Raw genomic sequence first — 16,511 nt, 5'->3', positions numbered from 1 at the left:
TCAAAGGTCATTATTCAAGGCTTAAGATTTGTACAATAATAACCAGAATTTTTCAAACAACAGCAACTTCTCGAAGCTGAGCCTATTAATTTGAACATCATCTTGTTTTTCAAATATGAACAAAGAAAAAAAGCCTGATTTTAAGTTGATTTGTTCAATCAATTCATGCATGACTATCAATTAGTGGCTAGCTAGGTCCATCAAGTACTTAATTCAGGCTATTGGGTCTTACTTTAATTAATTATATATATGACTACTCCTTTTTTTTCTTGAAAGTATTAAAGATTAGCTGAATCTAATTAACATACATGCAAATCGATCGAACAGAAGAGTTGAATTGAAAAGAAAAGATCAGAAGCTCATGTCGTGATTAAAGGTTAGGGAATGATCTACTCATAATTAACCTAACACCTAACTTGTAGTAATTAATTGCTGAAAGAGATATTTATGAGCCTTGTAAACCCAACCCTACTCCCACTCAGACCTAAAGTTCGGTTTCCTTTTTCATTTTCTATGGAAAGATTGAATCCTAATCATTCTCTTTTGTATTATATATATGCTTCCTCTTAACAATCTATATGGATTAAAATATAATTTTATTACTGTTCATGACTAAAAATAAAAATACATTATCATTCTCTAGCTAATGTTTATTGTCTAATGTAAGAGTGTAAATTTAAATCGAGAAATCGGAAAATCGGAACGGACCGAACCGGATCGGTTGGTCCGGTTTTGAACCGGTCCGATCCGGAACCGGATCCTATATTATGAAACCGGCCAGAACCGGTCCGGTTTCGGTTCCGTAGTTTCCAGAACCGGACCGGACTGAACCAGATCGGTTGAAAAAAATACATATATAAAAATTAATTTTATATATTATACAAAATATTTATATATATAAGTTTTATATATAATATATAATTACATATTAAATTTTTATATATAATATATAATTATATATCATATATGAAATAATTTCATATTATAATTTATAAATTATAACATAAAATGTTAATCTTAAATATGAATATTTGTAATTTTTTTGATCATATGTTATTAATATAATTATATATAAGATAATTTTATTATAATTTATAAAATAAAAATTTAATCTTAAAGATGAAAATTTAATTGATCATATGTTTTAAACGTAATATATATATATTAAATTATTAATAACATTTTATTATAAGAAGTAATAATTTATTATATATTTTTTACATTTTAAAAAAATCAAAAAATCGGATCGGACCGGATCGAAAACCGGTAAAACCGAATGTACCGGTTCAGGAGAATAGTCGGGGTGTAATCGGTTTTGAAAAATAAAAAACTAGTACATATCAGTTCGGTTCTAAATTTTGTCTAAAATCAGACCGAACCAGACTGATTATACCCCTAGTCTAATGTGTATATTAATCTATTGAGTTATCACCTGACAAATATTTATAAAGGTTTTTTAGACCATATAACATATATAAGGCCTATCCCCGAACGAGAGAATTAGGTTCGAATTCCCCACCCTGTAAATAAAAGAAAAAGAAAAAAAATTCTGACATATATTTAATGTATCATTAGATGCCTGTCGTGTAAGATTTTTTTATGACGAGAAATTTAGATAACTATATAAACGCAGTACGTCTTTTATCTAATATTTGAACTTATTTAAAACCTATGTAATGCGCCCACGTCATACAAATAAGATGAATGATAAACTTTCTCATCAATGGAAAGTAGCTCCGAAACTAAAAATTATTTACATACCAAGTTAAAAAAAAAAAAAAAGTGCTTAAAACCCGAATCTTATAATAAGTACGTATGCCTCCAAGATTAAGGTTTTGTTTAAATGTTAAATTGAGTTGAAATGAATTGAGATTTTTATGAATAATAGTAAGTTGAGAAGATGAAGTGAGTTTTGTGAGACTCACTTAAGATGAGTTTAAATGTATTTATAAGAATTTGAAAAAAGTTGTGAATCTCGTATATAAAAAGATATTGAGTTGAAAAAAATTGTGAGTTCTACATGTAAATAAGTTTTGAGCTGAAATGAATTTAATAATTTAAAAGTTGGGTGTTTAGATCTTAGACTTAATTTAAGATTAAATTAAACTGAATTGGTATCAATTCAGTCCAACTTCTAAACGTGGCCTAAGATCTTTTGTCACTTGGACTAATCGTAGAAGTTAGTCATCTTGTAAAGATCTGTTTAAAAAACATTTATCTGAGGATTTTTGAGTACTTTGAAGGATTTGAAGAAGAAAAATGATAAGATTACTATCCTCTTATTATTTATTTATTATTTTTTTTGTATTTGATTTTTTTTTAATTTTAATAGTTAAGTAAGTGACTATTAGTAAAATTATATATTTTTTTAATTTTTTCTTAATAATTAAAAATGTTAAAAAAATATTTATAATAAAATAATAAAAAAATAAATACATTATAAATAATAAATAGATAATAAATGAGTAATAACCCATCACTACACTTTGAAGAATGCCTATAGAAATGAAAGATATTCTAATTATAAATAATAATAAAAAAACCACAGTAAAAATATAACGTGTAAATTAAATTATAATGTTGAATACATTAATTTCGATCTCCCGCAAACAGGACAGGGGAAAAAGAAGCCAAGTACGACGTTGTTTTCCAAGCGCGTTACTTGCGCTCTTTATAAAGACGGAGCAATATTAAATGCATGTTGACGCCAAGAGCGCGTCAGCCATGTCTGAGACGAGCGCACGTATGCAGTCGCAGCCTTAAATGCCGACAATTTATTTTTTCCTAAGTAATTCCGTGTCCGTGTCCCATCGTCCACCTCCATGTCCATGTCCCCCACCGTACTCTGACCCCCACTACTCTCAAAACACATAACAAATACCTCCACGCGCAACCCCACGCGCAACCTCTTTCCCACCTTCTCCGCCGGTCCCACCTTGATCAGTTCGTTCCGTCCAGTACAGAAATGCGCGGGAGCACACATATGACCCAGAGATGGTTTCAGCCACCATATATATAAAAACGATTCAGCTAAAAAGCAGAGAGGTGTGGGTTTTTGTTTTAGTTTTACTGTCTAGTCCTGATCCTGGTCCATGGGCGCCGAGCAGCGCGTGGAGTTACAGAAAGAAAAAGAAGGAAGAGACGATATATATATTTCGGATTCTCTTTTGCCCTCCAGTCGAGTCCAGTCCCTTGTGCTGCAGACTGTACCACAAACCACTCCCTCTTCTGAATTTTACAGTCTCAGCCATCTCTCCACACCCAATTATCTGATTCTTCACTTTTTTTTTTTTTTTTTTTTACCTTAGTTGAAAATTAAAAGAGAGAATGACACATTTACTTCCATCACCAAGAAGGTGAAACTCACCGGTTTACCGGGAATAGCGGGTGGAAAAGGGAGGTGGGGTGGGAAAGAGACCCCAATTAGCTGGGTTTCAGAAACCGGAAAAGTATATGAGCGACTTTGAAGGGAGACAGCTCTTTCTGCAGAGTGGGAAATTCATGGCCACATTCTCTCGCCTCCTCTTATCTTCTCTCTTCAGCTTCGTCTTTTCTCTGGGGGTTTAAGAATATAGTCAAAACCCGGAAAGGAAAAAAAAAAGTTCTCGTCTTTGGTGGCGGTGGTGGTGATTCTGCTTTCTTCTTGTTTTTACCTGTCATATAAATAACACATAAATTATTTTGGAGAAAATTTTAGTGGGATGGAGTTCGAGGATCAAGAGGAGCACGTGGAAGAGATGGAGCTGGCCGGCGCGAGCTACGACTCGCTGGGAAACTCGGGTCGCGTAAAAATGCAGAGTTCGGGCGGTGGAGGAGTAGGCGGACCCGAATTAGCCGTTGCACAGCAGCAGAAGGGGAGGCCGAGGTACCGGGAGTGCCTGAAGAATCATGCCGTCGGCATCGGAGGGCACGCGCTCGACGGCTGCGGCGAATTTATGCCCGCCGGAGTGGAAGGAACGCTCGATGCCCTCAAATGCGCCGCCTGCAACTGCCACCGCAACTTCCACCGCAAGGAGACCGATGGACACCCCGTTGCCGCTATCGGTGCTGCTGACCCTTACCTGCAGGTCCCACACCACCCTCAATTCTCTCCATTCTATCGGACCCCGTCGGGGTACCTCCACGTAGCTCCGCAGCAGCACAGGCCGCTGGCGCTGCCGTCGACTTCAGGGGGTCATAGCAGGGAAGACCAGGAGGAGGACGTGTCAAATCCAAGTGGGGGATTAGGTGGGTCGTTGTCGAAGAAGAGGTTTAGGACCAAGTTCACACAGGAGCAAAAGGACAAGATGCTGGGGCTGGCGGAGAGTCTGGGGTGGAGGATTCAGAAGCACGACGAGGCCGTGGTGCAGCAGTTCTGTAATGAGACCGGGGTCAAGCGTCACGTTCTCAAGGTGTGGATGCACAATAACAAGCACACACTTGGTAAGAAGCCCTAGCAAGAACCGAAAAAAAAAAAACCAAAGGAAAAAAAAAAAAAATCTCTTTTGTAGCTAAGCCTAGCATTGAAGGATTTTTACAAAGAAGGGCCTCGTTTTGTTCTTCTGTCTATTATTAATCTCTTTCTCTCTCTCTCTCTCTAGCTGTGCACTGAAAGAAAGAATGGTGGTACGGGATGATTTGAAGGAAACGGAAGTGGGAAATTGTGTTGCTGACTTTGCTGAGAAATTCCGCTACTTTCTTGGGATTTTAGTTGGTTCTTAGGGTTTCGGTTCTCCTTGTCATGTTTCCTCTCTTTTCGTGGTTACTTTTTTTTGGGGGGGGGGGTTGTGTTATCGATTGAGGTGGTGCTGGTGTTTGAATGGATGTCGTCAACTTCGATCAGAGTAGACTATTATTGATGGCTAGCTAATTTCTTTTTCATTTCATGAGTGAATGAAAAATCTTTGGTTTATCTACATGATCTGCTACGCGCTGTAATGGCGCTAGTGGTATGAGCTACGGATGCTATAGTAAGATACATTTGGTTTCAATTCAAGTTTCTTTTATTTCCATGCATCTGTACATGAGACTGTAAGGTTTTGTTCATCTGGAGGAATGAGGACTTGCATTGGAGCTAATGTCTGTTTCGTTTATCTTTGAAGTTGAACTTTCATTTGTAAGTTTGTGTGATCTCAGACAGTTGGAAGCCAGCTCTCTCTCTGCCACAAACGTGTGCCAACCTGCATTTTCCGTTACACATTCCGTTCGACGTGTACTCGAGTATGTGCGTAGCATTAATTACTAACCCAACTTTTCGTTTCAGTTCTGGAAGAGGGAGAGAGGGAAAGAGAGAAATAAAGGGTATGGGGATGTTTGTTAGAAGCATTATTGATGGTATTGAATGAGTGTCTGGCCTTTTCCTTTTTCTTATGCTTTTCAACACAGATCCAGCTTCGACTTCCATTCAATGTGGATGCATATGCTTTGGGCTTTTTACATCGATGCGTTTCCAGAACCTTTGCTTCCTTTCATTTCTTCTTCTCTTTCTTCTCCTTTTATGCATCTTTTCTTCTGAAGGTACTTTGGCCAACTTTAAATGATCATGGAAGAAGCAAAGGTTGATCACTGTCTCTCAGAGACCTCCCTTCCTGGTCTGTCCCTGTTGCAGAAGTCTCCACTCTTTCTTGCAAATAATGCATTAACTTTTGCAGTCGTCACTGCACACACTGATCATTCATTTTCCTGTTTTCCATTTAAGTCTTTAAACATATTACATGGAATCGTGTAGTTTTTATAAATTTTTAATATTTTACATCTGCTTCATCATATGATCTGCCCCTCCTGCATGTGGTGATGGTCGAACCCAGATGTTTGATCATTGATGGGGTCACCTTGGGAAGGAAGAACTGATAGGTTTGTTTTATTTGATGTTATTTTATTTATTTTTTAATGGTTAATATTACTTGTTCTTCTTTTTTCATCTTGGGAAAGCAAATCATGGTATTAGCAACTTTTAATATTATATCATCTCTCTCAAGGAGACTCAACTCCAAGTTCATGATCGAGAAATTCGATAGATCCAATCATCCAAAGCTTCTCAAATTTACTCTTCTTTTTCTTTTTCAATATAGTCTGTTTCAAAGGGAACATGTGGGCACTTCAGCAGCAGGAAAAGTTCTTATAAAAAAATACCAGAGGGGCACACATGCAGACACAGCTTTTATGATCTGTAACTCTTCAAACACTACCATACTCGAAGGTTCAGCGTACGTTTGGTGTAGGATCCACTAAGATCCCAAGATTCTCTTACTAATCTAGTTTATCTTCTTCCATAAGGCATGGGTTTATTTCATGCTCATCAGCACCCATTTAATTAATTTGATCATTTTGGTAATTCGGTTTCCCCAACTTTTTCCTTTACTCAGAACGAAGTTTTTCTAATTAAGTTATTTATTCAACAATGGTACTGATTAAGGGGGGTAGCCAAGGTCACTCTCCTCCAGTCACGGTTCAACTTGATATTGAAGGATTCGCCGGGGGGGGGGGGGGACCTGCAGGCTGCTTCCTTATTTGGGGTACAATAGAGAGAGATGTGCCTGGCTTGGGTTCTCTTACTAGCTAGTTCTATATGCATAGGTTCTGATATTTCATTCTCATAGCAAGATATACTTTTTTATTGATTGTTTGCTTCTGGAGTCCAAGCTCATCTGCAAGGAATGCTCTTCAGAAGATGCTTTGCTTCTTTGGGGGCCGGGAAACCCATGCGGTATCATGAGTTAAAGCTGCCAATAAGAGATAGGGTACTCCAGATTTTTAAATCTTGGTCAAAGGGCGCAGATTGCTGCATCAGACAGTTAGTTTGTATAAACCCATCCTGTTTCTAGCATCTATAAGCTTAATCTGATAGACTGACTCCCATACTTAATTTGGCCATTTGAAAAGAGTTCAGATCAGTAAGGTTTGAAGTTCAAAAGTAATCCAAAATGACCAATGATCAGTGAAAGGAGAGGACCAAATACCAGGGAGAGAGAGAGAATAAAGAGTTGAATAATTCTAGGGTTTAGTATTCAATTCGATGCATAATCCTCTAAGCATCATGATCCCATGGCTATACACGGCCGATCGATCTATGTATATATGGGATAGATATTTTCTTCTTAATTTCCGATCTCTATTTATTGATCTTAATGACTAATTCCATTCTTCTCTGCGAAAAGCTCTGTAAAATTAATTCGTTTGGTTTCTGGGAAACCACTGCATATAATATGTCTACGGACATTTGATTAACATTAATAACTTGAATCAATATGTCTCTGATAGCCCCTCATCATAACAAAAACAAAAACAGATCATCATGATTTATGAAATGCGTCAATTTCAGTGACTGGACGCATTTTCCATTGTTGAGCATGAGTGATATTTGAGTTTCTCACTTTCGGTCTACTCATCATGATCATGTATGCATGGATTCCTGATTTGGACACTGAATGCTGGCTGTACGCCAAATCCCAAACACTTGGAGCTAGCACTGTTTATTACCATTAATATTATTATATATATCTGATCTTCTATATATATATATATATATATATATAATATGCTGAAACTGAAATGAAAACTTAGCTGGTCATGATGTTTCTAGCTCATGATAGACAAGAAAAACGACATGCTTGTACGACCAGTCACCATGGCTGCTTCACAAAACCATGGCTAGATTTTAGTCGACTGAATTTCAATTAATCCTGCTGACCTGCAATCAATATTTTCCGCAAAATAGCAAATGCTTATTTCGGACATGAAAATGAGCTTTTCTTTTTGCGGCTGATCAATCTTCTCCAAGCTTGTATCTTTCTTAATAACATGATATATACATAAGCATAGTACGGCCTATAGATGTATCAAAATACGCAAGATTTTTCATTTCTCGATCATTAATTATATGCAAATTCTTAATATCTTGCTGTATAATTGTCTCGTATACTAAAAAAGTCTCATAAACATGGCAATATTCCTAGATGAGTCAGGGAGCACACATGTATATGACAATATGTGGGAGAAGCCGAAAGAGGAAGGGTGGGGTGGGATGGGGGGCCTGATGATGAGATTCGTTTGGATTATCCTCCTTTTTGAAAGCAAAAACTTCAGGATTGGGAGGAAAAAGTTGGAAAAGGAGATGGCTTTGGGCACCATAGAGAGATTATACCCTTTTTGACAGTTGAAAGACTATGACTCTTCAATGGCACGCCAATATTTTGTGAATCCGGCCGGATGGAGCTGACTATAACATACATCGTTGTCGTCCCTACTCAATTTAAGGTCTAAAGGGGAGGGGGGAGCGATGCAATTAGCTAGTGAGCTTTTTGTGTGATTCCACTATTTGCAATGCATGGCTGTGTGCATGATGCCACAGGCCCACGTACACATGGCAACTTCATGCTGCCTCTACTCATCAACATCAATTCTTGTCTAACAATTCGACATGTTTTAATTTGTTTGGTGACCCAACTGATCCCCATATGTTTTGAATCCCACCCTTGGTCGTTCTAAATTCCAGCATACCCTAAACGTAGATATCTCGGAAAGTACTACTGCGCGCCTGGTGTGTTTTGTGGCAAAAGTTGGTGGATATCTATATAAATAAAACATTTATATAAGACCACGTACTGCTTCTGCCTTGAGTTTAATTTTTGCATTAATGGACATGATTAATCTTCTAAAATTAATCATTAAATTAATTTAACATAAATATTTTGCGTAGTACTTTTAAAGTTAAACCCAACAATTCTCTTCATGTAGGCCGGGTGTTCACTGATGATCAGTTGTAGAATACGTTGAACATGCAAAACCTTATAAACCTGATCAGCATCATGAAAACCTCCATTTTTCCATATGAATTTGTCAGTGGTCGAAGCGGCCGGGACGTTTAATTCCCACCCATCATAAGTATGGACCAAAGACTGTATATATAAGGCACGAGATCCTCAAGCTCTTTGGCAGACAAGGTTAGATCCAAAGCAACACTACCCAGGCGTAGGTCCACTAGTTTCAAATGTTTCCCCGATCGAGCGCCCAGGCCATGGTGAGCCAGCAATGGCCGGCCAATAATAGCTTCTCCAGCTCATCTTTTTGTCTCCCAAACTTTGTATTCACCCCCTCACATTATTAGATCATGTTGGTCAGACTCCAACAACTGCAATCTCTCATTCTTGTCTGTTTTTTTGGTTTCCCCTCATGCAGCCTTTTGTTTTCTTCAAACTTCTAGAAATTCCTTCACGCCAACTTGCAGGTTATAATCAATTAGTGTTGGGAAAACAATACAAAGTTGGGTTATTTATAAATTCCATGGGGATTGCCATGCTTCATGATTGTAATTCTCAGACCCCATGTATTTTCAATGTTCTTTTAATATTTTCTCCCATCTTCAAGGCCGCCATTACTTTTAAATCTCAAGGAGCTAGCTAGAGCACTCTGCCTAATCATGTGCCAAGATCACAAATTATATATATATATATATATATTTATATATATATGGCCCCACTTCTTAACAATGTATCATAAATAAAACTCAGCTGGAACGCCCAAAAGAACATTTTTTCTTAATCACCAATATGCTTATTACAATTAATACCAGAATAACAGCATCATGCCTTAAAATCACACGTAACAATATTTGTATTTTGTTATTATAATTTTCAAATCAGAAAAGCAAAAAATATGTCAATTTTTCCATCCCAATTCAAGTACTTTGTTATCAACACTCGCACGGACCTTGGGCGGCCCCAAGGCAGAAGTAGTAGTAGTGCAAATTCTCCTGCCATTTTTAAGGTCAAGATTCATGAGATCATAGCAGCAACGGTTGTTGCTTGGTGTTTTAGGCTGATGTAAGCTGCCATGTTTTGATGATCTATCAATGGCAACCGGACCTGCATTATTGAATCGGAGACTCCTCACCCAATCGAGCTTCTTCCCATTAGAAACCGGCAGAAATGGTTTCATGTTTTCTGATCTAGAAGTCCGAGGCCGACCCTTCTCCTGATGATGATCATGAGCTTCTTTCTTGGTCTCTTTTATTTCAATTTTGGTCCCTCCTTCCATTCTTATGCTTATGTTCACTTCAAGAAGTGTTTGATTATTCCTTCTTTGTTGGCCAGGTCCTTCTTTTGCAATTCTTTCCTTTTGCTGCTGATACAGTCGGTGCAATCTGAGAGCATGACGGTATATTCCATCTTTGATTTCTTCTTCCAAATCTCTTTCTATCTCCATCTCTAGTTCACTGCGAATCCTTAGCTCCTCTTCTGACATGGCAGCCCTCAGGCCTTTCAGGACATTAGTCGTCCTTGAATGGCTAGTTCCTTTAACATCAATCTGTATACCTCAGTCAACACTAGGAATGTTAAAGTTATCATATATCAATCAGTAATTTAAGACAAAAAAACTAATCTTTAATTTACCAATGGTTCATCATGCCATGCATTGCTATGAGAATTCAAATCTGATTCCTCCCCTAATGACAGAACAGACAAATCTGCAAAACCCATAAAGGAAATTATTGTTGCCGGTAAAAATCTTGAACAGAACTGAAACTAAAATTAATTAAGAATTTAGAAGGAAAATAAACTGATATATAGCCATGAAAATAAACTTAATAAAACCAAGTATATCTGCTTTGTTGTACTCGGCCATGTTCTAGCATATGCTTTCAGCTGTGAAGGAAATTCAACTCCCTTAAATCCTAGTAGAATGATTTGGACTGCTGGGAATGGGACCTGTGGCAGGGTTGGAACGAAGGGGACATAAGAGGATGTTTTAGGGAAACAATGACCGTTAGAGACGCTATTTCAGTTGGCTTATTCAAATTTAGGCGCTAAATGTCTCTGCCCGACATAGGAGTTAATTAATTTTGATATTATTATTTAAAAATAAATAAATAAATAGTGCTTTACGTGGAAGTAAACAGGGGTACGTTTGGGTTGCCCTTAAAGCACAATCAAAATAGGGTACCATACCCACATGTTTGATGTGTGTGTATGGATAGTTACACTTCCATTAATGGGCTAACAAGGTAATTTGTTGAAGAGCACTACATGTTTCTATTCTTTTGGGCTTTTCTTGGCCCATGCTCAGCTAATGTTTAGAAGTTCAGAACATCAAATTTGTTTTGAGAATGCCATGCTTTAAATAGGATTGTGGAAGTTTGTTGCCCAATTAAGAACAAATTAATAACTCTAGATATAGTTTTAAAATGTTTAAACCTTGAGACCCATCATTTAAATGTGGAATTTTTCATGCTGATCCTAGGTATGCCTACTTTTCTTTTTCAAATAGACCGTGAAGAGCTTGCACACATTAAGACTATACAAATCATTTTTCAAAAAAATCTTAACATATAAAATTTAATTTACATGGTTTATATCTATTGGCTTATTGGGTAGTTTAGTAACCTTCAATTAAATCAATGAATAAATTGGTTCAACTGATGAACATTCATTTTCATATGATTTACATAACAAAATGGTTTAAACTTTAAGGTGGATTAAAACCCATTAAAATCTATCGAACTTTAAGGTTTAAAGTATGAGAGAGATAAATATATCAAATAATTCTTACAATATTTATTGATTATTAATATTATTCAAGATATTCACAAGGCTATAAATTATATTATAGTGCACACTTCATGTGTTTATATATCTATCCTAATTTTAGATCTTAAAATTCAGACAACATGAACTTTATAGGATCTTGATCCTTTTAAGAAGGTGAATAAAATGTAAAGAGAAAAACTCACACTTCAACTGATGGATTGATCAAATTGATTTGATTATTAAATTTTCAACTTGCAATGTGTGATTATAGCAACCTTAATTGAAAATACTGAGGAAAAAGTTAGAAACTTTTAATTGTTAATTAGTTATAAACTTAATATTATTCAGGCCTATTGTTTAAAGTTGTGTTTATAAAGTCAACTTAGATTTTTAAGTTAGAGATAGTGAGTAGTTCAAAACTTCAACCCCTATAATATACTCACAATAATAAATGTTGATAACATCATGGACTTAAAAACAGACGTTATTAATTAATTTCTTTAAAACAGGTGATATATATATATATATATATATTACCATTGTCTATATAAATGATGTTCTTGTTTTTTCTAAATCTATTGATGAACACTGGAAACATTTGAATTCGTTTCTAGACATCATTAGACACAATGGTCTTGTCGTTTCTGCGAAAAAGATCAAATTATTCCAAACCAAGATCAGATTCCTTGGTTATGATATTTCTGAAGGGAAAATCAGACCCATTCAAAGAGCCATTGATTTTGCCGACAAATTCCTTGATGTCATTCTTGACAAAAATCAATTACAGAGATTTTTAGGATCTCTTAATTATGTTGCTGATTTCTACAAGGATATGAGGAAACAATGTCGTCCATTGTTCAAACGACTCCTTTTAAATCCTCCTCCTTGGACAAAAATCCATGCTAAAATAGTGAGAAAAATCAAAACACATGTCAAGACCCTTCCGTGCCTTGGTATCCCCACTTCTGATTCATTTAAAATCGTTGAAACAGATGCCTCAAACATTGGTTATGGTGGCATTCTGAAGCAATTAGTTTCACCAGGTTCTTCTGAACAAATTGTTCGTTTCCATTCTGGAACCTGGAATCCTGTACAAGAAAAATATAGTACTATTAAACAAGAGATTTTATTTATAGTACTATATATTTCTAAATTTCAATCTGATTTGTTAAACAAGAAGTTTTTACTTCGTATTGATTGCATGAGTGCTAAATTTATTTTAGAACAAGATGTTCAAAACATTGCATCAAAACATATTTTTGCACGATGGCAATGTATTTTAAGTGTTTTTGATTTTGATATTGAATACATCAAAGGCACTGATAATTCTATCCCTGATTTTCTTACCAGAGAGTTCTTGCAGACACCCAACCATGAGCGTAAGCAAGAAGAAAGGAAAAGAGAAACAGAGAGTGAACCCCCCACCTCCAATACCCAGTATAAAACTCATCAAGAATGAGTCTGGATCCTCCATTGTGCCCAATGTCTCCTCAACAGAACTGGATATTGCCAATAGATTCACACCTCTTGGTAAAATTGTGCAACCGGCGACCTTTGCGTCTACGGTTTCTACACCTTTTGATCCATATGCGAAAGCAATTGCATCAAAAGGTCCTACTTTGTTACCCCCCAGTTTTTCCTCCCAAAAGGAAAATCTGAATACTTGAAGAAGCCATTCATTACTCATCTGTTTCATATAAAACCTAACCGTTCTAATTTAACAGATCTGTTCAAAATAGCCTCTTCCTATTTTCCCCCTAATTTCCACTGGATACCTGAAGATTCCTCTAAAAATCTCCAGTACTATTCCAGTATCTTGATTCTCACCAACTCTCTTGTCATAAAACCCATTTATGATAAGAATGATTCCACCAAATTAATTTACCACAGTGCTTATATACTCCGAGTCATGACCGAGGCCGAATGGGGAACAAACCCATAGACTCCCAAAAGACTCTCAGACTCTGCACTGAGCTATAATTATTTTGATTACATAACTGCCTGGAAACGTTTTATGTTCTTTCAGGTACCAGATATGAGCCATTCATGGTTCATCAATTTTGATACAAGATTCAAAGGAACTTTCCCTTACTGGTTTCTCCAATGGTGGGACCAATTCGGATTAATTCCGCAGAATCTCCCTGAGCAGCTCGTCAGAGCTTTTACATTTTATCAACAAGTTGCTGGTACAAAACTAAACCGGCATTCATAGATGTTTCCTTATGAGTTCTATTTTTGCAAGAACTACAAACTACTGTGGATCTTTAAATGGACTTATGAGAAAAATGCTGATATAATTGACCGAGCTTATTTCACAAAATGGTGGGATAGGTTTGGATATACTGAAAAAGTAATCAACCAGATGATTAAAAATTTTCCTCAAGTCGCTTCTGACCTACAAGATAAGAAGGAATTCCTAACAATCAAATCTGGTTCACCAGTCCCCGAATATCCCCTGATAGTTCGGGCCCCTAATTCACCAACTGCTTCATCAAAAGGAAAAGCTACCAGCTCATCCTCAAAGAAATATTCTAAGTCTGCTAAAGATAATATCCTCAACAGACTTGGTAAAAAAGATTTAATAAAATTGTTGGAGCAATAACTGTCTAAGTCTACAAGTGATAATTCTGAAAACGATGAGAATTCAGAAGCATCCTCAAAGGCTTCGTACAGTAATATATTTGGTCATGATTCAGAAGGCATTCCAAAACTAGAAGATGATTGACTACTACTTGAGTTCAAAGAAAACCCACCATAGTCCTCTTTGAGATAATTGTCACTCTGTGCCTAAAGTAGCTACCCACAGAGACAGCTGGAAGACACAGAGATGACCGAATTCTAATTTGTCATCTTGCGCCCAAAGCAGCCGCCCACGAGGACAGCTGGAAAGACACAATGATGATACCATGAGCCCTGTGACTAAATAGTTCTCACTGTTCACTCACGGATTGATTTACTGTTTTAGTTTAATAATTGTAAACAGGAACTCCTTACGCTATAAAAAGAGAGCCTTGTTCTGAGCTAAGGCAGAACTTAAACCAGAACTCACTCGAGATAAAACCTCTGACCTTCTCTACCTGTTCTTGAGTCTCCTTATTTACCTTAATTTCTGTAAGTGCAAATTTGCACTACCTTGCACCTGTAATTACTTTAAGTTTGTTAATTTTAAACCTTATATGTTTATTACAATTAATTTTGTATACTCATACATGCATATGGCCGGTTTAACTGCCTGTTTATTTTGTGCTTGCATAATTTAATCTTTGTGCAATATATCTTGTTTCTTCCATTCCCTTCATTCTCTTCTTCTTCAGTCAGCTTTGGCTTTTCCTTGTTCTCCGCTGTCTTGGTTAATACTTTGATTTACACAATTTTAAAGCATTTTATTGGCACACCATCTGATATAACTGGTCATTGATGCGACTGGTTATATCAGATGGTGAAGACGAAGCTATTTCTAGGAGTCGAAATAATTCTTCTTTATCATTGTTATCAATATTCAACTGATTAAGCTTCTTTTTCAATTTTTTATCTTTTTTGGCTTTCTGAGGGCATTTATCAGCAAAATGTCCTGGATTGCCACAAATAAAACATTTTCCTTGACAAGAATCCTTAGATTTCTTTTTCTTAAAAAATGGCTTAGAAAATGGTTTTTTGTAAGTTTTCTTATAAAATTCATCACGGGATTTTCTCCTAATACCACCATGAGGTTTAGAAAACTTGTGCTTCCTTTTTTAGGGAGCTATAGCAGGAAGTCCAAATTGTTCACAAAATGTTCCCATTTCGTATTTGGCTTTCTTGCTATTTCTCATCTGCTCTCAAAGCATTCTTTGATCATTACACATACTAATACCAAGTTTCTTGATTACTGCACAAATATCACCATAGGTGTATGCGTCATAATTAAGAAACCCAGCAATAGTAAGTTCATCATTTACTTTGTAAGCAAACAAGCGAGGTAAACCATCAATAAATTTCTCCTTCCAGTAAGGCTTCTGGCTATCGTCACGAAGCATTACTTTGAAAATAAAAACATCTTGGTACCATCTGTAATCAGACATCTGATGACATCTAAGATTATTTAACTGGTCACTGATGCGACTGGTTATATCAGATGGTGCATAAGCTAGTTCACTTTAGCGATGTCAATGATAATATTGCCAGAGTATTGTTATTTTCATTGGCCTAAAATTATTAGTTTTTTTTTTTTGTCCTGAGAACCTTTTTTAGCTAAATAAAAGGAATAAAGTGGATGAGTTGAATGCAGTTCTACTTCACATGTTAAGATGAAATTGAGTTATAAAGAGTTAATTAGCAGTACTATCACTCATGTAGTTCCTTCGTGTTGAGAGAACTATGATAATGTGGTACTTTGTTGACATCTGTGCATATGAGTCAGCAAGTTAGTTAGCAAGATTAGTTATTATCACAATACGTGTATATTAGCAATATTCTTTGTATATAAATGATAGGGATTAGTCTCTACATTTTACTTCATTCTATCGAGAAATACAAAACTTTCTCCCAATTCTTGTTTCCTGCTTCTTGATTTCTTTTAGTTTCTTGGTTGATAGCTTGGAGCTATCATCTTTTAAGATCATTTGTTCACTTGTTCTTCATCTTTTCCACATGGTATCAGAGCAATCTGATCACCACTGATGGTGTTTTCTTCCCCTGTGTCTTCTCTTAGTCCCACGGATGATTAATTGAGTCCATATCATCTCAACAATGCAAATAATCCTGGAATTGTGTTGGTTATGCAACCAATAACTTGAGATAATTACCACACTTGGTGTCGATCAATGCGAATTTCTTTAAGATCCAAGAATAAACTCTATTTCATCGATGAAAGTCTGGCTTTACCATCTGATTTGTCTGATCCTCCATATAATGCTTGGTTACGGTGCAACGATATGGTTTTCTCATGAATACTTAACTCAGTTTCGAAAGAAATAGCGGCCAGTTGCATCTATATAAAGACAGCAAGCTGAGAGCTTTGGTGTGATT

The 16,511-nt window shown here is 36.3% G+C and overlaps 2 protein-coding genes across 3 annotated transcripts; one reads left to right on the top strand and one right to left on the bottom strand.

Annotated features, from left to right (window-relative positions):
* The first annotated feature begins 3,022 nt into the window (after positions 1-3,022).
* LOC121266914 (zinc-finger homeodomain protein 1-like) lies at positions 3,023-5,057 on the top strand. 2 transcript variants are annotated; one of them, XM_041170775.1, is made up of 2 exons: positions 3,023-4,391; positions 4,581-5,057. In XM_041170775.1, exons 1-2 carry the CDS (start codon positions 3,702-3,704, stop codon positions 4,614-4,616), a joined length of 726 nt encoding a protein of 241 aa, XP_041026709.1. In that variant the 5' UTR covers positions 3,023-3,701; the 3' UTR covers positions 4,617-5,057. The 2 variants fall into 2 exon arrangements, with proteins under 2 accessions (XP_041026709.1, XP_041026701.1); XM_041170767.1 differs by having other exon boundaries at positions 3,029-4,422.
* A 4,447-nt stretch (positions 5,058-9,504) lies between these two features.
* On the bottom strand, positions 9,505-10,771 carry LOC121268676. Its single transcript, XM_041173018.1, has 3 exons — positions 10,572-10,771; positions 10,371-10,444; positions 9,505-10,284 (listed from the first exon to the last, which is right to left on the bottom strand). Exons 1-3 carry the CDS (start codon positions 10,600-10,602, stop codon positions 9,637-9,639), a joined length of 753 nt encoding a protein of 250 aa, XP_041028952.1. The 5' UTR covers positions 10,603-10,771; the 3' UTR covers positions 9,505-9,636.
* Between the last annotated feature and the right edge of the window lie 5,740 nt (positions 10,772-16,511).

Source organism: Juglans microcarpa x Juglans regia, chromosome 1D, assembly GCF_004785595.1.
Source record: "Juglans microcarpa x Juglans regia isolate MS1-56 chromosome 1D, Jm3101_v1.0, whole genome shotgun sequence".
Taxonomy (NCBI): Eukaryota; Viridiplantae; Streptophyta; class Magnoliopsida; order Fagales; family Juglandaceae; genus Juglans; species Juglans microcarpa x Juglans regia.
This window is presented reverse-complemented; position numbering and strand designations above follow the sequence as displayed.